A 24,124-nucleotide genomic window follows, 5' to 3' on the forward strand; every position below is an offset into this window, starting at 1 on the left:
CCTTTTTTTGCTTCTTGTTTGCAATTAAGAACGTGAAATTTGGCAAGAAGTTTTTTGTGATCATAACAGTATAAGTCAGAGAAAACATTACTAATAACGTTAAATTAGTTATTGTCTTTACAAAGTAAAATTAAAATGTATGTAAAAGTACTTTTTTGAGGAGGTAAAAACAACTCGAATTGGACTTCTTTAGTTTTATTTCGTATGAAAAACTTTTTTAGGGGGGATAGACCACAGTTTTCCCTTAGCTAATGTTATTGACAAATGTACTTTCAGACGAAGTAGAGATTAAATCAGCCTTAAAAATAAAGACCTAAATATAAGAGTTGCATAGTTTATAGAAGTAAAATAATAATATAATTTATAGTATCGTCAAATTTGTGAGTTTCTCAGTGGTACCCTGGCCTTAGTAAGAGCTGTTTGAATTCTCTGAATGCAAAGGAAGACAAAATATAAATATATAAATATAATAAAAAAACTACAGATATGGCAAGGACACCCCACAATTCCTTTCGGCAGAAAACATTTAAAGTGACGCAACTGCCACATACAAGCACACAAGAAGAGCGACAAAGGCAATGGTTGTGTTTTATGTGACTAATAATATTACTGTTTTTGTTATTATTATTTATTTAGTTTACTTCATAAACACAAAATTGCAGTGCAAAAACGAGTTAATCGTTCGCTTATAAAGCATATTCCGTCCCATGTCATATTAATATGCTTGTATATTGTGGACTTTTAGCCATAAATCAAAAACCCCTATCACAATTAGAAAATGGGGGAACATGAGGTGTAATCTTCTCCTCTAACAGCAGAGGGCGCCCTCAGCCCAGTTAAGATCCACTGTTGACTGTTGACGATCTTCAGACAGTTTGAGATACAGTATTTCCTCAACCTTTTTTTTTAACCACATCAGTATTCAGAACTGAAGCTTTTATTTTTGCATAATCTCTGATTAATTACACAAAAACAGTCAACCTGCTCGCCTGTTTGTGTTTATAAACAGTTGTTATAACCTAATTTCTCACACCAGTTACTTTGCTGCCAAAATGTATTGAAAAGACAAGGAAAACCTAGATAATACGTGGGAGCTGAAAGAGAAGAAATAAGAAAGCAAAAAAAAAGCCTTTGAAGTATGTTCTACTTACCCTGACAGCCTTTGTGCTGGAGAGATAATGCAGAAAAACGTGGAAACATCGGAATTCTGCTTTAGAATACATACATTTATAGGGTGCAGTGCATCAACTTTATTCGTTTACTGGTGTTTCTTCTTTACCTTCCACTGGTTGGCCTGTCGCTATTTCCCCAGTGGTTCCTGAATGTGGTTTGAAAAACTATCAGAGTGAGAGGTCTTCCGTTTACTAACCTGTCTTTGGTCTTCAGCCTACAGTGTGCGCACGTCACACGTTGAGTGGCGGCGCAGGAGTCTGACCGACGCCGCCTCTGTTGGACCTGACGGATCTTTCGAGCTGTTGGTCTGTTCCGTTTGTGGGTCCAAATCCAGACCCTGAGCCTAGGCCCGTTGACCGATTTTCGGTTACAGAATACTGAACTAGTTCACTTATAAGCGAATACCGGAAATCGTTCAGTAAAGCGAAAGTATAGAGCCGAGATGAGTGTGGAGGCGTACGGGCCGAGCTCCCAGACTCTCACCTTCTTGGACACCGAGGAAGCGGACTTGCTCGGAGCAGATACCCAGGGCTCCGAGTACGATTTCACTGATTTCACCCTGCCAAGTCAAACGCAAACTCAAGGCCACACCCAAAGCCAGGTGGACAGCCAGGTCAGAGGCATTTATTTTTACGGGAAGTCACGTTACAGGGCGATTTACTGGTGTTAGCTGCAGTTAGCTTATCTGCCATCCCGCTATTATTGCATGTTAGCATCTAGCGGTTAGCAGCTAGCTCGCTGCTGCCCAGAAAACCCGTCAATTAAACACCTCAAGTGATGCCATGCATTTAAGATTGTTGTTTTCAAGTCGCGGACACAAACCCGGATGTCCTTAAATACGCCCCAGGAGCACTGACACCCAGTCAACTCACAGTTTAGTACCTGGTTCTCCGCGCCCCAGCGGCTAGCTGCTAACCGCTAGCCCCAGTTTGTTTGCTAATGCCTGTGTTGTGCTTTAGGTAAACGGTCCTGATGACGGACTCCTCAACGGTGGAATAGAGGACTCTGTTGCTAAAGCCAGCCAGCTGTTGGCCGAGCTTAACTTTGAGGAGGATGAAGAAGACACATACTACACCAAAGACCTGCCTGTTCACGCATGCAGGTACGAGAGCCACACCATGTCGGTGTGGGTCATATTATTAATATAAAAGTTGTGCAGTAAGTTCCCCTTTCATGAATCTTACCATGTTCACTTTGTTGTGATGTGGTTCGAGTAGACTGTACGATTGTCATCACTGATATAATTAGGTTGAGATGTTGTGAGTCTCATCCTTATGCTGATACACTATTCAACACCACCACAAACTACAACCAAGACTGTCGAGTTGGGAAACAGTTTCAACATTGATTCGATTATTACAACCACCAGGGAGGAATTACTTTATATGAAATATCGATTTGATCCACTCATACGTTGCAAATAAAATGTCAACTGAGTGTAGATTACTGAGGAAATACTGCAAGTAACGATTATTTTCACAATTTATTAATCTGTAGATTATTTTCTCAAGTAATCGTGTGGTCCATAAAATGTTTTTCAAATTAGAAATGATGATGTTCTCAAATGTTTTGTTTTGTCCACAAACCAACACGATTCAGTTTTAATGATTTCTTTGTTATATAGAGCAAAGAAACCAGAAAACTTGTATTCAATCTTTTTAATCTAATCTCAATGTTTTGTCAAAGGCAATGTCATATATAATATATAAACTTTACTGGTAACAAACCATGAACCTGTTTAAAATACACACATGTACTGTAAATCATTATTCAACAAACTTTTATATTACTTAACGTAATTAAAGGGTATGAATACTGTTTTAGAAGATATGAAGAAATGAAATCAACCTTGAGGACTCAAATTCTCACATTTGAGAAGCTGGCATTTGTGCTTGAATGTAAAGGGTTAAAATGTGTCAATTAGTATATAGTAATATACATATGAAATAAATGTGTTCTTGTTAAAGTTCTGAGGTAGTCTTAAAATAAGTGAATATGTTTTTAGTGTATTAAAAAAAATGTGATCGTCTATAAGCCTTGTGATGGCTGCTGTGGTTAGATTAAGAGTTCCTAAACAGATCTAGGAGTGTCTACAAAATAAGTGTCTGTAATAAAGTCACATTTTTCATGCATGATCCTGTTCCTAAGATGACATCATACGCCACTAAGTCTCAACAAGTTGTAATATTGTTTAGAAAAGACATGGCAGAAATAAAACCAGCCATGTGTAAAAGTCCTGCCTTGTTGAACGTCCTAAAATCCCATTGATTACATTTAATACAGTTATACTCACCGTCTTCTCTGATACTAACTCAGACTGGTGTTAGACAGTTTGACAAGGCTTTCCTTGACAGAGTTTGGATTAAATACTGCAGTAACTTTAACAGTTTTGAATGTGCCCTTTTTCAGCTACTGTGGTATCCATGATCCAGCATGTGTGGTGTACTGCAATACCAGCAAGAAGTGGTTCTGTAATGGACGTGGCAATACATCTGGCAGGTGTGTAACCAAACCCCTTTCATCTGATCATCTCATCTACACATGTCAAACAATATGAAGCCAATGAGCAGAATCAGGAATGAATAAACAACAAACACTGATTCTGAAATTTTTATTTATCTTTTTCATATTTTTTTAAGCTTCACATTACAGTATTACATTTTTCAGTCACGTCACAATCAGCCAGCTGTGGGTTATGTTGTACGGGCAGGAAGAGTGATCTGTCTGGTCAAGAGTAAACAAGGCCTTTCACTGTATTTTAACCACAGGCCTTTTCAGTTTAACAGAAAAGTAGATTTCCTGTCAGCTGTTGAAGTACACTAACCCATTTGTTTAAAGCTGTGAAATAGTCAATGGTGCGTACAATTTTAACTGCGTGTAAAGTGAAGAAAATAAATAAATCTGACTTTGTCACCCCACAGGAAATGTGTTCTTTACCATCATGGCAATTTAATTGATTGAAAAAAGTTGTGTAGGTTTCAAATCATAAACTTCAGTAATATTCTATCTTCTGAAATGTTGGGTACATGTCCACTGGAGCCAAACACACACACACGCTTTTCACAGGTTCGGAGCTACTATTTTCAATTTTCACGTGTGAAAAGAAGAATCTCTGTAGTTGCTTTACACGCCCTTTAAGTCAACACACAGTGTAAACTAGATGATGCTGTGCAACGGCAAAAAAGTGTCACAGTGGAGACTGGACTGTGTTGAATTTTCACTTTTTTCACTAACTCTCATTCTCGTACTCACAGCCACATTGTGAACCACTTGGTGAGAGCCAAATGCAAAGAGGTGACACTGCATAAAGACGGCCCGCTGGGCGAGACTGTGCTTGAGTGTTACAACTGTGGCTGTCGAAATGTCTTCCTGCTTGGTTTCATCCCGGCCAAGGCTGATTCTGTGGTGGTGTTACTCTGCAGGTAAGTGCTGGAGGGCCAGCAACCCGGTTACCATTGCTCACAAATCCACTTTGTTTGGTCAACAAATGTCCTTAAGAACAGTGTAAGACAACATAAAACCTGCATGAAAAGTATGAAATAAGAGCAAATCTGAGAAAGTCTTGCTTTATGACAGAGGGCCCTATTTAAACGATGTATAGCGCATGGTTTCAGGGCATGAGCAATGCGTTCGTTACCTACACGTCGCGTGCACTGGGTGGGAAAATGACAACAGAGTCTGTTGTAAACTAGCAATGACACTTGCACTGCTTGGTGCCTGGTGTGATATGGAGCTCAGAATGTTTGTTATGAAATTCAAAAACTATCACCAAGGTTGACTTTTAAGTTCAAGTACTTTGGATGAGTTGTTGTGCATCTTGGTAGTAAAAGCAGTTTTCCTCCGAATTTTCGTCTTCAGTGAAAGCAAGCAAATATAAATTACAAATATAATAATTTTTGTTGAAGCATAACTCTTCTCCATAACAGTTGTGCTGTACATTTTCTCACTTAAAATCTGATTATACACCTTGTTATACATTACAAGATATCTATGCAGCCTGACCTATGAGAAATGTGTGAGTTCAATTGAGAAATAAACTTGTCTTAAACTGTGTTGCTGTAATATTTTTGTATGTTGTTGCTATTATGTCAAAAAAAAATTTATAGTTCTTGCTCTTCAAATGTATACAAGAGTGTTGTATGTAGACAGATTGTGATAATTCTGTTTCAGGCAGGGAAACCTGTAAAATCCGGTTTGTAATATTAACATTTTGTCTCTCTGAACCTTGTGTTTTCTTGCAGGCAGCCATGTGCCAGCCAGAGTAGCTTAAAAGACATAAACTGGGACAGCTCTCAGTGGCAACCACTGATCCAAGATCGCTGCTTTTTGTCCTGGCTGGTTAAGATCCCGTCAGAACAAGAGCAGCTACGAGCCCGTCAGATCACCGCTCAACAGATCAACAAGCTGGAGGAGCTCTGGAAGGTATGCACCTGACATGCTTGAAGGCTGTTTTCCGAGCAGTGTTGTGACCAGAAGATTGCAAACTAGACATAACTAGCACAGGGTAAAGGGCCATCAGTCAGAGCTGCTTAGCAGGATTTGTATCAACTTGTTAAATTCTGTTTTTAAGAGGTATCCACTTGTGACCGATTGAGAGTTAAGAGTGTCCAATATGATTATAAATAGGGCTAATAGTTGCCTTGACTGTCCTTACAGGACAATCCCACTGCCACCTTGGAAGACCTGGAGAAACCGGGCGTCGATGAGGAACCTCAGCATGTGTTGCTGCGCTACGAGGATGCCTACCAGTACCAAAATATCTTTGGCCCTTTGGTCAAACTGGAGGCCGACTACGACAAGAAGCTTAAGGAATCCCAGGTAAATGAGCACCATTTTTAAGCTGGAAACTGTAAAATACATAGATTGCACTATGTTAAGCTGTCGTTTTTCATTTACAGACCCAAGACAATATAACAGTCAGGTGGGACCTTGGGTTGAATAAAAAGCGGATTGCCTATTTCACACTGCCCAAGACGGATTCAGGTGGTAATTCTCTTAGTTTGACTTCCTCCCTGTGGTTCTGTGGTGCAGATAGAGAACTCCTTCCCCGTCCCTCTTCAGTTCTCAGAATTGCACGCAACCTCCCCCAACCCTGCATCTTTTGGCGGCATGTGTGTTTGGTTGTATTCTTGCCTCTGTTTTTTTGGGGGGGGGTGGGGTTGTGTGCTTTTTTTTTTTTTTTTTTTTTAACATATTTATTTTTGTTAGCTTTTTTTAAATAAATTTTTTAATTTTTTTGCATTTTGCAAGTGTAAAATATAGAATAATTTGGTTTTTAATTCACCTTAGTTTAGGAACAGTTAAGGCTTTCCACCTGACTATACTTTTGTCATCTCAGATATGCGGCTGATGCAGGGTGATGAAATCTGCCTCCGGTACAAGGGAGATCTGGCTCCACTGTGGAAAGGCATTGGCCATGTCATCAAAGTCCCTGACAGTATCCTTTACGATCATCTGTCTTACAGAGTCCTCAAGTCAACGCTCTAACAGAAAAAGATAACAGACAACGTTGGTCTGCTGTGATATATGATTTACAGATGATGTTTGACTTCTTTAACAGCCTGTGTTTTTAAGACTATGGGGATGAAATTGCAATTGAGCTGAGAAGCAGTGTCGGAGCACCTGTAGAAATCCCGCATAACTTCCAGGTGGACTTTGTGTGGAAGTCCACTTCCTTTGACAGGTAAATCTTATACTCTTATACACATTTAACATTTTACTTAAATGTACATTTTTAATTGCATGGTGCAGCTGAATATCCCTATTACCCAGTGTGTTGGATGTACGTAGCCTCCGAATTAGCATCAAAACTCAAAAGATATTTAGTTTGTCCATTGTGGGCTACTGTAAATACATGGTGGTCCACAATGGGGGGCCCTCAGTAGAGCTGATCAAGCTCCTGATGTATAATGCAAAATGGGGTAATGCAAAACAACAACTCATACACTAATAAAAAAAATAAAGTATATTATGTTTCTGTCAAAAAAATTATTCTGCCTAAATTTTCCTGTATACTGCTGTCAGTTAAATGTGTAAGATTTCCACAAGATCGTTTTCACCCCTTTTGACATTTGTAAACCCAAAGATGTTAATGGCAATGTACACTTTGGTGAAGACAGGTTTCCTGATGATACGGCTGACATTTGTGTTTGCAGGATGCAAAGTGCCCTGAAGACATTTGCAGTGGATGAGACCTCTGTGTCTGGCTACATTTACCACAAACTGCTGGGCCACGAGGTGGAGGATGTCACCATCAAGTGCCAGCTGCCTAAGCGATTCACTGCCCCGGGCCTGCCCGACCTCAATCACTCACAGGTCAGACCTCACTGACCGGATTCCCCTCTGATTTGAAAGATTCCCATGGTAGGTAAGATTCCTCTGTATTGTGCAACAGCTCATAATTTCTACTTGTGTATTCAGGTGTATGCTGTAAAGACAGTGCTGCAGAGGCCTCTCAGTCTGATTCAGGGTCCTCCCGGCACTGGGAAGACTGTGACGTCTGCCACCATTGTTTACCACCTGTCCCGACAGGGAAATGGGTAAGACAGCGTTTTTACAGTGGAACACAAAACCCCCAGTAATTTAACTTTATTTTCCTTTATTCTGGTAACCATATTTGACCAGTTTTTAATGGTTTGTCCCGATTGTGTCCTGCAGCCCTGTTCTGGTGTGTGCTCCCAGTAACATTGCTGTGGATCAGTTGACTGAGAAGATTGACAAAACTGGGCTGAAGGTTGTCAGGCTGTGTGCCAAGAGCAGGGAGGCCATCGAGTCACCAGTGTCATTTTTGGCACTGCACAACCAGATCAGCAACATGGACAGGTCAGTTGTACACACTAGACCCGAAGTTGTTTTTGCATAATTGTTGCTTTGCACAAAACCCAATTTTTGTAAGGAGGAGGGCAGCTGTGCTTGGCATACTTTATTATAATTATTCTTGTCAATTTGATGTTATATTTCACCTGGTTTCACTACTCTAACTGAAAACGTGGCAAACTGGATCAATGCAAATCGCTCAAATTATCCATCTAGGGTAATAAATAAAAAAATATATAAATATTAACCCTAACCCTAACTGATGTGTCTTTGTGTCATAGTATGCCAGAGCTTCAGAAACTGCAGCAGCTGAAGGATGAGACTGGTGAGCTGTCATCTGCTGATGAGAAACGCTACAGGGCTTTGAAACGCACTGCTGAGAGGGAGCTGCTCATGGTGAGGAGCTTCTTTGTATCTCAAGAGTTGTGACTTGTGCTGTATGTGCAGGGTTATTTATTTTACAAGGCAGTGAGGTACACTGACAGGCAAATGGTTTCAGCCAAGGAGTCAAAATACATTTTATATTCTGTGTTAAGTATTTTGTTAAACGGTACAGACATGTGTTTGTAATTCTAATATAAACAACACTATCTGACACTATGATCTGGCATCATTGAGGAGTGTCAATTATTTTCCTCTTTGTTGTCCAGAATGCTGATGTGATCTGTTGCACCTGTGTCGGGGCTGGAGACCCCCGCCTTGCCAAGATGCAGTTCCGCTCCATCCTGATCGATGAGAGCACCCAGGCCACCGAGCCAGAGTGTATGGTGCCTGTGGTGTTGGGAGCCAAGCAGGTAACATACCATTTCTGATGTTAAAGTTGTCAACCCCTTAATGTTTAAACAAATGGTCATGCTGGTCATATTCAAATATCACTTTAATTGCTTCATTTGTAGCTGTAAAGTAGAAAACTTTGAATCTTAGCTACTTACCTACGTGTGTAGCTAAATGTAAATCAGTGCATCAGTCCTTCCAAGCCCTAACATGACTCCATATTCAACAGTAAGAAACCATAGAAACTGGAATGCTCATGTCAGTGTAGTAACAACCCGAGTAATGGCAAGTTATAAAAGTAAACGTAGTCATATAAGAACAAAAAAGTTAGTAACATCTACTGTCTACATACATTTGTTAAACTGTGGCAATTGTTTGGAAACTTGTTGTACATTTGCAACTTGTGTCTCCTCTCAGCTCATTTTGGTTGGTGACCACTGCCAGCTGGGTCCTGTGGTGATGTGTAAGAAGGCAGCCAAGGCAGGTCTGTCCCAGTCCCTGTTTGAACGCCTGGTGGTTCTGGGGATCCGGCCAATTCGCCTCCAGGTCCAGTACCGTATGCACCCAGCTCTCAGTGCCTTCCCCTCCAACATCTTCTATGAGGGCTCCCTGCAGAATGGTGTCACCGCAGGTTTGTCAGGATTTAGCACTTCATTATTTGGTTTGATGAAGGAGCAAATGAAATTTCACTCGAGCTGCTTCATCGCCATGTGAAATAAATTCTACAAAGCCTCATGTAGGCTAAAAATGTAATAACTTTTTGTTCTCCCCAGCTGACCGCATTAAAAAAGGCTTTGACTTCCAGTGGCCACAGCCGGACAAGCCCATGTTCTTCTATGTGACTCAGGGCCAGGAGGAAATTGCCAGCTCTGGAACCTCCTACCTCAACAGGTAATTTTAATGAATTGGATTGTTGAATAAGCCAGGATTGAGCTGTAAAGTAGATTTTTAAAACAGAAAACAAAAAAATTTGAATCTTAGCTACTTACCTACGTGCGTAAGTGTAAATCAGTGCATCGGTCCTTAACCAGTGTGGCAGGCAACATTTTAGTAATCAAAGAAATCAAAAGTAATGTCACATTAACTTCCACTGTTCATTCAAAGGGAATTTTGTGTTCTGTTCAATGAAAGCTGAATTAAAATCACGTAAACAGGCAGGTGGTTGTTTATTTGCTGGTATAGAAAATTAAAATCTTTTGCTTAAAACAAATCCCATTCAGTTGAATATTAATATTCCTTGTTGATGTTTTAAAGGACTGAGGCTGCAAACGTAGAGAAGATCACAACCAGGCTGTTGAAGGCCGGAGCCAAACCCGACCAAATCGGCATCATCACCCCTTATGAGGGTCAGCGCTCTTACCTGGTCCAATACATGCAGTTCAGTGGCTCCCTGCACACCAAACTGTATCAGGTACCACACATAAAAACCAAAAACAGGCATCTCAGAGAAAAAAAAAAGAACCTTTAAATCCTGTAAACTGTAATTTCACTGTCTCTTGCACTTTCCCCTTTTTGTGTCATGTTGCACTGTAGCAAGTGGAAATTGCCAGTGTGGATGCCTTCCAGGGAAGAGAGAAGGACTTCATCATCCTGTCTTGTGTTCGTGCCAATGAGCATCAGGGCATCGGCTTCCTGAACGACCCTCGCCGTCTCAACGTGGCGCTGACCAGAGCCAAGTAAAAACCTCAATAAAACTGTTTTGAACCTTTGAACCAGATGACTTGACACTGCACTCAGCCAGCTCGTTAGTTTGTGATGGATAGATTTATTTGTAGAAGCTCATGAAAAGTTAGGTAAAGCTGATGCATAGGTAATTATCTGTGTAGAATGCAGCTTTTAACTTGTGTTCATCATAGGACAAATGAAAAAAAGAGTAGAATCAAAGTCTAATCAAGACCATTTGAAAGATGCTGCACAATCATTTCAGAAAAAAGTCTCATCTCCACCATCCCTAATCAGTGTGTGTGTTTGTGTAATGTGAATGAAGGTATGGTGTGATCATCGTGGGGAACCCCAAGGCCCTCTCTAAGCAACCGCTGTGGAACAACCTGCTGAACAACTACAAGGAGCAGAAGGTCCTGGTGGAGGGGCCCCTCAACAACCTGAGGGAGAGTCTTATGCAGTTCAGTAAACCACGCAAGCTGGTCAACACCATCAACCCTGTGAGTAGGGACAAACGTTTTGTCAAGTGGAGACATTCATTTATTAGATATGATATTTATCAGGCTTAAGTATTTGTTTGGTGCATACATGTATGAAATAATCCTATAATTTCTCCTCCTCAAGTGTGTGTGTTGTTGAACATCTTCCACAGGGCCGACAAAACTAGACTAAGGGAAATTGTGATGAAAAATGTTAGATTTTATAGATCAACTGACCGCGATGATACGTCCTCGTCAGTAAAATTATAGTTGTTATTTCAATTCAGTATTCTGCCACTGAATTGTGATGTATGATGTTTCCAGGGAGGACGCTTCATGAGCACTGCAATGTATGATGCCCGCGAGGCCCTCATCCCTGGCTCTGCTTATGACCGCAGCAACACTGGTATTTATTTAGTATTTTTATAGTACGACTCAAGACTTTAACCAAATAACTGTTTTACCAGTAGCCTGTATTTACGCGAGATGTGTATATTTTCTTTCAGCTGGACGTCCATCCAACATGTACTTTCAAACTCATGACCAGATCGGGATGATTGGGGCGGGCCCCGGTCACATGGCTGCGATGAATATCCCCATACCCTTCAACCTGGTGATGCCACCAATGCCTCCACCCAGCTACCTGGGTCAGACCAACGGCCCCGCTGCAGGTAAAGAACCACACTGAAATCAACCACCATAGAAAGCAGAGGTTTGCAAACCTTAATCCGGCTCTTAACGATGGAAAAAGTACTACATTCATAGTCCAGGAGAATAACCAGGGGTATTTAGTCCTTTGATGGCTGATTGAAGCTAAATTAAGTATATTTAGACTGTTATATGCTATGAGTTCAAGGGGAAACACATTCAAAATAGACTGAAATCACTTTTTCTATCACTCAGCAATGATACCCAGCTTCACATTGTCTCTTTCCTTTTTCCATCAAGGTCGAGGCGCTATGAAGGGTAAACCTGGACGTGGCGGACGGCAGAAGATGCGTGGAAACCACGGTGCTGGTCAGGGAAACGGACCCAACAGCCAGGCCAGCCAGGATGGGGCCTCGCAGTCCTTCTCCCAGGGACCATTGACACAAGGATACATCTCCATGAGCCAGCCGTCTCAGATGAGCCAGCCCGGCCTCTCACAGCCAGAGCTCTCTCAGGTAACTTAAAAACTATTTTATGATAATTATGGTAGGTTACGTCCACTACTACTCTTATTTTCATGCTCCCTGTCATCCACACCAATCAGCTGTGAATAAAAAGCTCACGGTCACTTTCAGCTTGTTGTCGGTGTAATGAAACATTGATGTTTCTTGTTAGTAACGTTCTCTGATACTAAGCAAAAGCTGTAGACAGGGAGAATCAACTTCCTGTTTACACTGGCATTCGCATGCTCAGTGTACCTGAATGATCATGTGATTAGAGCTGAAACAATTACTCGATCAACTATTTTGATAATCAATGATTTGGTTTGAAGCCTTTTTCATTATTAAAACAAGATTTCTGATTGTTTCAGCTTTTTAAATGTGAATATTTTCTTAATTTCTTTGCTCCATGTAACAAAGAAACCATTTAAACTGAATCATTTTGATTTGTGGACAAAACAAGACATTTGAGAACCTCATTATTTCCAGGTTTGACAAACACTGATCAACGTTTTATTTAAGGTTTTCGGACATTTTATGGACCAAATGATTACTTGATTAATTATGAACATAATCATTAGTTGCAGCTCTACATGTGATATACATGTGATATACATGTAGAGAGATTATTAGATATTAGTGTGGATGCAGATTACTTCTGAAATGTAACAATGTAGAGGACACATCATTTTTATCTGAAAACAAAACCCTGAAACATCTCAAGTGATGGTCACTTAAAGTTTTTTACCAAATTATTACTTGGCCTGTGTCCCTTTTTTTTGAATGTGTAAAGTGTTGTTGGAGGGAATCTCCTGTGTCTAAACACGTCTGTAATGTGTTGTTTTCCAGGACAGCTACCTTGGCGATGAGTTCAAGTCTCAAATTGACGTGGCTTTGTCCCAGGACTCAACTTACCAGGGTGAACGTGCATACCAGCATGGTGGCGTGACGGGACTGTCACAGTATTAATGTGTAAGTACATTTAGGGTGTTAGGGTGTCAGTTTTGGGTTATAGATAGATTAGAACTGTAAGATTTTAATGTCAAGTTGTCCTGTTTTGTTGCTTTCTTTTAATTGCTGCTGCTACAAAAATGTGTTAAAAAAAATAAAAGTCCAAAATAAACCACAGAGATCATATTAATGACATATGCTGTGGGGCTTTTGTTACTCGCCTGTAATCGATGTTAAAATTCCTACGTCAAGGAGGATAAAGACCTGACGGGTCAACTTTCCTCCTGTGTGCTCTGACTTAATTATTGAACTGTTCTTTGGACAAAAAGTGATGAACCCTGCTTTGTGTCTTACAGGATGCTTAAAGACGGGAGCTAGGCTTGAGCTGAGCTTAGTTCATCAGCTTTTTAATCTGGGAAATAATAAAAACATAAAATGGATACCTGTTTTCCTCTGCTACAACCGAAGCACCACCGAGTGAACGCGACGGGATAGCGAAACCAAACCAATGACCAGTGAGAGAAATAGGAGGATAGAAGAAAAGGAGGACACCAACAGATGGGCAGGGAGAGAGATGGCAAGAGAGGCCGAGTGAACAAGCGAGAGGCGGGGACCGGTGCCCGCACAAAGTGAAGGAGGGTAGTCGTAAAGACGGCGGCGTGTCGTCAAGCTGCAGAGGGAAACAGGAGAGACCTAAGCGGTCTCTCATGGGAATCCAAATGAGGCTCAACTCCTAACAAAATAATCCACCCAACCCCCTTTACCTCACAGCCTCCAGGAAAGACAGGAGAGCTCTTGAAGTTCTTACACTCGTCTTAAAGGGGGACCCAAGCCTTTCAACTGAATGTGAGGAACTAGTTCTTCAAACCTGGATTGACATGGTTAAAGAAGGCCTTTAAACGGGCAACGCTAAATCCCCATGCTCAAAGTCGGTTGGTTGGCCAACCTGTATGATGTCCCAGGCTTTTTTAAAATTAGGTTTGTCACGGGAGGAGAGCGGTACAAACGTTCATTTTCAGGGCCCAAAAACCTCACAGCAGCCTCTGGAAGAAGCACCGGTCCACAACCTCTTGGAGAGGAAATATAAACATGGTTTCTGTGCTTGAGTCTTGACATTGAAGGGCCTTGAATTGAGATAACTTTTCATTAGCCTTGAGAACCACTGGCTCATTCACAAGGTCTTCAATGAGGTGGTTTCAGCCACGCGTCAGTGGTGCAGTGGCACAAGGAATTTCGGACTGTTTTTTCAAGGCATGAGGTGCGAGTCCCACCGATATCACAATCACCACGGGACGTTTTTTTCTTCTCTGAAGTACCTTTCTTATCACAGAGCACAAAATTGCAAAAAAAAAAAAAAAAAAAGGTAATTGAAACTATCAAATGTGACCAGCATTGAATATTCAGCTCAGTGTCATTTGATATTTCAGCGAAGGCTTTTTTTTTTTTCCTCTTATTTTAACTTTTCAAAAAGAAGCCGTGTTTGATGTCCAGCTGTGCGTCATGACCAGATGTCTTCTTTTTTTTTGTCTGTCCGTGCTTCAATTTGGCAAGAGAATGCTTTGCATTGAGTGATTCCTCAGGGGGATTGTGGGCTGTCCACACCTGTTAAACACATCCCTGCATGAGGTAAAAGAAAACTAAACAAAGAGGGAGGGGAGTGAGGAAGGTGGATGAAGCAATCAAACCACCACAGGTAGTGAATAGAAAAGGAAGGTGGCTGAGGAAGAGAGGGCGTGAGAGTCAGAGGGATGTGTTGTTGCCAGGCGTGGATTGACTTTGGCATCTTGAGTTTGTGAATGTAGCTATATAGCCAGCTATATAGCATTGCTGATGGCTTTTTTTTTACCGTCACAGAACACTGCTCATCTGACCAGTGACCAAAATCTTAGACGATGGATTGAAAGCTTCAGATTATATTAAGAAAATGAGTTAAATATACCTTGTAAAATAAAAAAAAATCTGGATTCAGATGGATTTTTTTATTAATTTAATCCTAGTGACACAGTTGAATTGCCATCAGCACTAACGGAAACATTGATGATGGTGACCGTGAGATAAATGAGGTGAATGGAAAAACCCTGAGTCAGTGCCTATAACCACCTTCACCTTCAGACAAACAGCTGCAGCACAAGCATGAATGTAGTTCTGTGGAGGCAGCGTTTGCACCTCTTCATACACAGCCCTGCCTGAACTTATTGGAAGAAGTAACTGAATGTAGTTAAAAGTTAAACTACCAGCATAAAAAAAAAGACAAAAACCCTCCAGACACCAGAGGGCTTAAGAAAAGCCACAGAAGATGACGCATTTAATTTTATTTTTTTAATAAAATCAGGCGAGGTTCTGAGGTCAGTGAGTTCTGCAGCTGGGTTGCTTTAAAGATGGACTGGTGTGGAAAAAGCCACCTTCCTTCTCTGTGGAGTAAAACAAATGGCGGCTGCTTGAGTTTCTTGTGTGGACTTTTGTTTTTTTTGCAAAGCTGTTTTACCCTCATTATATATTCCTTGTAGAGCTCCTATGTGGATCCTAAAACTTCCCCTTAGAGAACTATGAACCAGAGCCCTTCAAACTTTGCTTTTGTCTCTTTTTATTTTTTTGATTTGCAGCTTTGTGTATCCTGTTATCCACTTCAGTTTTTGGGGTATTTAGTTATTCTGTGTACTTTTACTAAAAAAAAAAAAAAAATCAATTATTTTGTAGCAACTTGCAGACGACGGGAATGAGTCTACAGCTGTTTCCTTTCATTAGTTTTGTATCTCCTCCTTGCAAATGTACGAGGACGTGTAGTTTTGTAACTGCTCCTGGAACGATGCTTTCTGAACACAGTAAGAATGTACTCCATTGTTTCTCACCTGCTTCTCATTTCAGACACGTGTGACAATCATGTTGTGAGTAGACACCGCTGTGTTTAATGGACGTAGAAGTAGCTCTGTTTTGCGTTGACATTGTGCAATGAATTCTTTTCACACATCAGCCTGTTCCATAAAGTCCTCGTAACATGGTATAGCTTTAAAAAAAAAAAAAAAAAAAAACCTGCTACCATTATTTTATTGCTTTGTTCTTTTTTCCACCTGAGCCACGATAAGTTGCAACATGTCGTAATCATCGAAGAAGCATTTCAGTTGTAATTAGTTTGAAAACATTTGCATCCAAACCATTGAATCTCTGAACACGGCAGAGATGTCACTGATGGACAAGAGATGTAAATATCGATCTTATTTGCAGTGACGTTTCATCACAATATGGTGATTTCCTTGTTAAACTTAATAAAGGCTGTCAAGTTAAGCAATCATTTTATGGTATGAAGTTTATTTGTTAATATTACATATTGCACAGAAATAAAAACCTGTATTTACATGAAGGTGAGCTGTTTTCATGCCGTTGCCTCAGCTGCTTTTTTCTTTTTCATCTGTTTTCTCTTCTTTAGTTTCTTTTTCAGCTGTCCATGTTTCTCTTTCTCAATGCTCTCCTGGATTTTCAGTTTGAACTTCTTCTTCTGGCTCCTGATCTTCTCCAGCTCAGCCTTCCTCTTGGCCTCCAGGTCCGGATCCTGGAACAGCAGTTTGACACAAGTCAGAAACACTCACTTCTTAACTTCGGCCATAGATGTCAGCCGACGTTCTCAAGCTACTGAAATAATAACCATGCAATGTTGAACGACTAATAACAAGGGTGGATACGGTCGTATTTTACAATTCCATAGTCAGACATTAGTGAATGTTGCAGAGATCATTTGGTCAAATTTGGTGTGGATCCAGATTTTGTGAATGAAAATCATTGTATTTAGGACGTTTTAGTTGGTGAACAGTTGAGATGAAGGCAGAATGTGAAGAGCAGCTTTATAATAGCACTGCAGAGACTTGGTATGAAATCTCACAGCACCAGGCACCAACTCAAAACAACACCCTGAACTGGGACAGTTTGTGAGAGCAGCAGATAAGCAGATGATTTTTCTTTAAAGGATGTTGCATATTTATGGCCTTGTGCACTGCTGTGACTCTAGGTAACAATCTCCAGCTTCCCTACAGTGCAAGGCCAGAGTTCCAGACATACTACATTTACAGTTGCATATTAAAACCACAGGCAACCAGTTGGGCCTGTAAAAAAAAAAGCTGAACCTTTGAATTTCTGTTGCCTTTATACAAAAACGTGATTTATTTAACGTTCTAGTTAACAGAAACCAACTTGCCTTCCCCTCCAGGATCAGCTGTTTCCTCTTGTTGATCTCCTTCTTCTCGTCAAAGTCTGTTGACTCCAGTTTCTACAACATAGACAAGAAGGTACTGCCATCACATTCATAACATCGGACTGGTTTAATTTTTCTTTTTTAAACTCATGAAGATAAGGAGCAATGTTTTAGTGTTTAAACAAATGCATAATTAATAGAAACCCTGAACAGTGGAAACATTCATAAAAAGATCAAGAGGTGAGACAGAAATGAGGAGGTGAACTTACTATTTCACACTCTCGCCTGGTCACGTTGACTTGGGTGAGGATCTTCAGGACTTCTTTCTCCTCCACAGGATATTCCTTCAGCTTCGCCTCTGTGGAGAGCAAATGGTAGAAATAAAGCATGCTTTAATACTCGGGGAACATGTTTCTCTATGTCTACCCCAAACTCTACCTTGTTTCACCCTGACCTGAAAATCAACTCTTAGAGCTCAAAAAGCCCTTTGAAACATTCCGCCCTTGTGTTTCAGACTATAAATTTATGTATTAGACTGAATTCTAATCAGCCATTTTAATGCTTTGAAAGCATTGAATACACTGCATACTTTTTCTTAAAAATTATGCTCAAATTCAACCACCAACAACTTTCTGTTTAATCAGATGTTTATCCTGCAGGAACTGAACTGAACTAGGCTCTAAGGACGCTCACGTTGGATCAGAATTCATTAAACCAAAAATACATGATGGAAACATAAGATTTTTCAATCAATGTGACTTACGAATCTGTTCTTCGATGGAGTGGACCAAGTGGATGTCGTACTGTGTCACCAGTGTGATGGACACTCCATTTCTCCCTGCAGAGGAAGACAACCTGGTCACACACGAGCTGTATTCATTTAAGACACAAAACAAAATAAATAATAACAAATGTTGGATAAATGCAGACGTTGACTGAACCTGCTCTTGCCGTCCGTCCGACTCTGTGGATGTAGATCTTGGGAAGACCCGGGGTGTTGTGGTTAATGACAACCTGGACTGTTGGAATATCCAAACCCCTGTTGGTCAAACAAAACAAAAGGTGGTCCAACTAAAGTGAAGTCAGTTCATCTGCAGCTGCCTGTATGAACACACTCAGGCGACATACTCAGACTTTAAGACTTAAAAGTATATGAAAGTAAAAGGTTTTAAAAGAGGTGATAAACACCTCAGCTCAGCAGAGCATCTTACCTGGCAGCTACATCTGTCGCAATCAGGATTTTGTAAACACTGGCCTTGAACTTGGCGAGGCTTGCAAATCGTTGTTTCTGAAGGAGATAAAATTAGGTTTATTCTGGAGACCATTTTATTTGGTTTAAATTGCTTTTATCTCTAACATTAACTCTTTCTAGTAACCCTAGAACAAAAAAACATATTCAACTGGAAAAGAAACAAAATGCACCGTGGCAATTGTCACCGGAGTACCCTCTGGAAATTCACTGATAAATAATGCACACTTCTAAAATCTGAAGGTACCCATAATGTTAAAACTGTAAGTATGAATATGAAGCAGAGGGAAAAATAAACATATTTCTTTTGTTAACATGTTCTTTTCAACACATGTTTAATGTGATACTCAAAACTTTACCAAACTGTATAACAACTAAACTCAAACCGTTCTAATTCACAGTCAGTGTTTTTTTTTTTAAATGGTTTTCATTTGGTTTTGCTTTATTTATCTATTGGTTTTTACTCCATCACATTAGCGGTCTATGTAAATATGCTTTCCACATACAGGACAAAGCTTGTCATACAGCTGTGATGGCTGGTGATAAAAGTGTGGTATGATCAAGGGTCACAGCTGTGGGGGAAAAGAAATGGCTGCATCAGTCTCACCTGTTTCATCATAGAGTGCAAGGAGATTGTTGGGAAGTTAAATTCCCGCAGCATCATGGTGAGGATTTGACAACTCCTGAAAAAATAAAACAAATACTTTATTACTTCATCAACAAACCCAAAGATTTCACCTTTAAAAAAATCATACTTTTCTTTTTCATCTTCTTGGCCAAATACACAATTCACAGTCCTGTGGAGTTCATGTATGGCGTCTGAATAACTTGAGTTCTTCTTACTTGCAGGTGTTGGTGAAGACGATCATGGACCAGTCGTCGTGCTCGTCAGTGATCGTCTGGATCAGGTGGACCAGGTAGGCGTCCTTCACCTTCTCTGGAGTTAGGATGTACCTCTGGTCCAGCTCCTCCACTGTTCGTGTCCTGTTGACAACAGTATACTGATTATTGTGTGCCACAAGCTACAGGAAGCACAGATTTTCTGTGAAGTGGATACTGACATGCTTTGTCACTAACAGTAATCACCAAAAAAAAATGCAAGGTTTGCTTAACAGTACAGCAAAGTTGTTGCGTCATGTTCGTCCAGATGAAAAGTGTCCATATCATGTTTATCCAGAGGGCGATTAAATCACCATCAAAATCTCACATAAATCACAGCTGTGTAAGGTTCTTTGACAGGAGACGCAGACACAAGAAATTAATGAAGCATGCACATTTTAAACTACACGTACAGGTTAAGTACAGCAAGAAATCTTGCTGTGCTTTCCATTTTTGTTGAAAGACGGTTATTTTCCTTCTTTACCATCATTGCTACATTTGAATGGGCTAAATTAATACTTCCCTGCATATTGTTTCATGGTCGATTTACTCTTAATATCCTGAAATGGATGAGACTGCAGGGGTTTTTAGTTTTCTATTCCACGTCATAACTTTTATGAAATATCTGCACTTGTTTGAACCTACTGTCTGAACATATTTAAACCGAGCAAATAATTTAAACAGTAGTAAACCCAGCAGAATATTGGCTCAATCACACTTGACTGACACTAAAATATGCACAAATTCTGTCTTCTTCTGCTGCTTCATAAAGATTCACATTATTCAAAGAAATAAGACAATAATACATTAAATCTAGCCTTAATAAAAGGTAGTAGTATACGTCTCACCACAGTAAGTTTAAGACGGCAGTAATATCTGATTACACTGCCAATTAAAACGTGTACCTATATGTTCATCTATTTGCTAAATGTTGATGAAAATAGCCTGAGAGCAGCAGGGTTACTCACTCCGACTTGCTCTCCCAGAAGAACGGTTTGTTCATCGCGATGTTCTTTAGGTCCTGCAGTGTGTCGGTGAGTGTGGCGCTGAACAGCAGCGTCTGCCGCTTGGCCGGTATAACCCCCAGGATCACCTCCAGGTCTTTGGTGAAGTCAGTGCAGCCCTGCTCCAACAGCCGGTCTGCTTCATCCAAAATCTGACAAACAGGCAAGCAAACCAATGTTGTCTGAAGACTGAAAAGTGTCGAACCATCCATCTCTGACCGTAATAATTTTATTGGTCAATGTAAGAGCAACTATAAAACCATGTTTCACATTACAGAAGTCAAATGTTATTGATAGATACATTTTTTTGGTTTTGCTACATAAACAGAAGCTTTGTTTTAGCTCCATATTTTCTACACCTTCACATTAGCACAAATCCTGCCTTCTAAGTGAATAGTAACACTTGAAAACATGGCTAAACAATGAAACCTACTCTATGATGACGATTGTTGAGGTAAACTGCACTGTTTATCAAAGTACTGAGTGACTGTTATGTAGTAAACTCATCAATATGACTTTTTTATGACTTAAAACCTACCAGGAACTGGATCTTGCTCATGCTGAAAGTGTTGGAGCTGCGGATGTGATCGGCCAATCGGCCAGGTGTTGCTACGACGACGTGCGGCTGGTTAGAAAGCTCCAGAGCCTGACTGATCATGTCTGTCAGGACGAGCAGAGACAACATGAGCACACGGAGACGTTTAAATCCAACATCTTAATAACAACAGACTACTATGCTATACTCTTCTACTATATTAACTTAATAGTTTACTTTAGTTTCCAGCCACACTGGGCTGTGATGTGTGTACTTACCCATCCCACCAACAACAATGCAGTCCCGCAGACCCAGAGGCTTCCCCAAGATTCGAAACTGCTCAGCAATCTGATAGGCCAGCTCCCTGCGTGACATCACATTTACATCACCATCATGTATCATGTATGTTACATGTATCGATTATTGTATTGCACAAGGAAGGACGACGACGACAGATCACCAAATAGATATATTTGACCCAAGCCTACTCTTTATATCTCTGGAATATCATTTAGAGTTCTGTGGCTTGTGCGTGTCATGAGCAAAACACCTGATTATTTTCAAGGTTTCAAAGAACAAAGAACCCTGTTGTTTATCACGGATGAATGCTGTATTAACCCATGACATCCAATATTTTTACTGTGTCTCGACAGAGCCCTGACCTGGTGGGAGTGAGCACCAGGCAGAAGATGCCATACGGATCCTCTGACAGTTTCTGCAGCACTGGCAACACAAACGCTGCCGTCTTCCCACTTCCAGTCTTGGCACACCCCAAACAGTCCCGACCTGTGAGTGAGTGAAAAAAACACATAAAATAATAACAATAATAATAATAATAATAATGATGATAATGAAGAGGCTATTGATAATAATTTGTGGATATAGCTTTTGCTTCTACTGGCGACTATGGAATGCTCTTCCCTGTGTTATTTGATCTGCTGACAGTGTGGACAATTTATAAGGAAACTGAAGACACATTTGTGCTCTTATTATTTTAAATTCAATTTGATGCATGCTCTGTTTTTATGTAATTGTATGTACTTTTATTGGAAAGCACTTTAAGTGATATATGGAAGTGCTTTAAATAAAATGTACTTACTTACTGCTATATAATAATATGTTATTAGAACAAGCAGGTTAAAATACTCTTTAGATATATTAAAAACAGTGAATGTCTGGTAAAATGTGTCTCTTACCTTCTAAAATAGCAGGCATGCAGTTTTCCTGCACTGGAGTCGGTTTGTTGATTCCCAGCTGTTTACACTGTTTAACCAGCCAGTCTGAGAGTCCGAGCGATGAAAAGTCACCCATGTCTGTGTAGCCTCGTTTCCTTTAGGGTTAAAGACGCTTGTTTGTGACTTAAATGACAAAACAAGTGCGCAAATATTTGACTTTTTACTGTTGTCTAAATCATCCTCGTGTGTTCGGTAAACGGTCGCTGTGTTACTGCGTCACTCAAGCGACGTTTGTCTTCTTCTTCTACAGACTGCAGAGATGTGTGTGCTACTGCCCTCTGCTGGTCAAATATTGCTATGGCGTTGTTGGGATAACAGTTTTTACCAGTTTTCACCAGAAACTTCAATAAAATGTCTTCCACAATTAAAAAAAAAACAAGTTAAGACAGGTTCAGTTAGCAGCACCATCATGTATAAAGCTGGACAACAACATTAAAAACAACAAATAACATCAGAAAGCAATCACAAACTATAATATCGACTAAAGTCATTCCAACACACATTAAGACATGAGGTCAGAACGAAATTTCAGAAAAACATAGCACAAGGCAGAAATTATTAGACATATTTTTCACTGAATTAAAGTAACTGCAGCAGTACTCTACATTTAAAATAATTTAAGGGGTGAGGCTATCACGTTTGAATTAAAACTGACGTTTATCCATATAATCAATATGTAATACAGTTACCATATAATCCACCACAGTTCTCATTGCATGGATACTATTTTCTGTCACTACTGTTTATATTTGCACAAAATGGATGCAACACATCATAAAACAAACAAAACAAAAACAGGAAAAATAATTGTTTGAGTTGAATTGTATTTGAGATACATTTGAAAATGTATTTAATTATTCCCTGTATTCCATTTATAAAAATACTTTAAATGAACATACATTCTTTTCTTATGTACATTCATTCAACAGAATAGAAACAGTAGAATATACACAAAATACTCACCTACTGTATGTAAAAGAAAAGTACAACTAAGAGTAGAAAACTATATATATGTAAAAGGATAAAACACACAAATTACTGTTGAATGCCAGAGCTTAAAATAAATATTGTTTCCAACATTTTATTTTACAACAACAATAGATAAACTTGGTCTGTTTACTGTTATTGATTATATCACATATCATTTGTGCACGGAAATCTTCACACTACTTCCCAATGTTTAAATCAAACTGTATTCATGCCATTTTCCAGATGTGATTATAGCACTCTTTTTGTGATGTTTTAATAATTAATTCTCAACATTATTGTGCAGGTTTTGTTTTTGTCTTTTTGTCCCACTGAGCATCAAGAATAATGTGCATGTGTTTCAGTCACAGCTTGACTGTAAAGGGGAGATAAATGAGGAGCCATGTGTGGCTGCACACTGTGCTGCCAGTGTTGATAACAATCCTGTGTGTTACAGGCAGAGGCCTGAAGGTCCAGCATCAGACTGTCCATCCACAAAGTGCCTCAGACGGACAGAGAAGTGTCCTTCTCGCTGAACGTGAGGGTCGTTTGTATGAGATCTCCTCGTCTTCCTCCCTGCAGCACAGAGGAGCAGCTGCATTGCTGTAACAGGCCACTGAGCAACGTGATTGGTGAGCTGCTTCTTTCCTTTCCTTTCTCTTCTGCCACATTTGATGCTCCACTCCACCACGGTCTGACCACTTTCATGCAAAACAACTGCCTTATTTTGAATTAATAGTGAGTGAAATCCCTAGGCCTGTGTGAACTAACGAGGTGTAGAGAAGCCCTGTCAAAGTGATTTTCACCACATTTAGTCTGTGAAGTGAGTGAAGCTTTTAAAAGGGAGAAAATAAGTGGGAGACTTTCTTACTTTCTTTTCTTGAGAACCAATTATTTAAAAAAACAAAAAAAAATATTTAATAATGTCTCACCTCTATTTATCATCAGTATCCCACCTAGCTGTACTATGATACACTCACTGGTCACTTTATTAGGTACACAGGAGTTGTAACCAGTGTGGTCTTCTGCAGCAACATCTCAAACCAGTCTGGCTCCTCTGACGTCCGACA

At 40.0% G+C, this 24,124-nt stretch overlaps 2 protein-coding genes across 3 annotated transcripts; one reads left to right on the forward strand and one right to left on the reverse strand.

The window, feature by feature from the left end:
- Positions 1-1,384: 1,384 nt before the first annotated feature.
- On the forward strand, positions 1,385-16,292 carry upf1 (UPF1 RNA helicase and ATPase). 2 transcript variants are annotated; one of them, XM_058638036.1, is made up of 24 exons: positions 1,385-1,786; positions 2,133-2,275; positions 3,583-3,672; positions 4,428-4,595; positions 5,415-5,595; positions 5,830-5,991; positions 6,072-6,156; positions 6,512-6,610; positions 6,748-6,856; positions 7,329-7,488; positions 7,594-7,712; positions 7,831-7,995; positions 8,271-8,385; positions 8,640-8,783; positions 9,181-9,394; positions 9,537-9,654; positions 10,018-10,174; positions 10,297-10,439; positions 10,751-10,925; positions 11,229-11,310; positions 11,411-11,575; positions 11,853-12,067; positions 12,902-13,024; positions 13,360-16,292. In XM_058638036.1, exons 1-23 carry the CDS (start codon positions 1,616-1,618, stop codon positions 13,019-13,021), a joined length of 3,300 nt encoding a protein of 1,099 aa, XP_058494019.1. In that variant the 5' UTR covers positions 1,385-1,615; the 3' UTR covers positions 13,022-13,024; positions 13,360-16,292. The 2 variants fall into 2 exon arrangements, with proteins under 2 accessions (XP_058494019.1, XP_058494018.1); XM_058638035.1 differs by having other exon boundaries at positions 1,386-1,786; positions 6,072-6,159.
- ddx49 (DEAD (Asp-Glu-Ala-Asp) box polypeptide 49) lies at positions 16,290-22,311 on the reverse strand. The gene is made up of 13 exons (XM_058638037.1): positions 22,050-22,311; positions 21,516-21,639; positions 21,132-21,217; positions 20,857-20,978; positions 20,283-20,470; positions 19,279-19,419; positions 19,043-19,118; positions 18,398-18,474; positions 18,128-18,225; positions 17,950-18,024; positions 17,456-17,544; positions 17,190-17,261; positions 16,290-16,550 (listed from the first exon to the last, which is right to left on the reverse strand). The coding sequence occupies exons 1-13, from the start codon at positions 22,162-22,164 to the stop codon at positions 16,374-16,376; spliced, it is 1,440 nt and encodes a 479-aa protein (XP_058494020.1). The 5' UTR covers positions 22,165-22,311; the 3' UTR covers positions 16,290-16,373.
- Positions 22,312-24,124: the final 1,813 nt, after the last annotated feature.

The sequence above is a fragment of the Solea solea genome, chromosome 9, assembly GCF_958295425.1.
Source record: "Solea solea chromosome 9, fSolSol10.1, whole genome shotgun sequence".
Lineage (NCBI taxonomy): Eukaryota > Metazoa > Chordata > Actinopteri > Pleuronectiformes > Soleidae > Solea > Solea solea.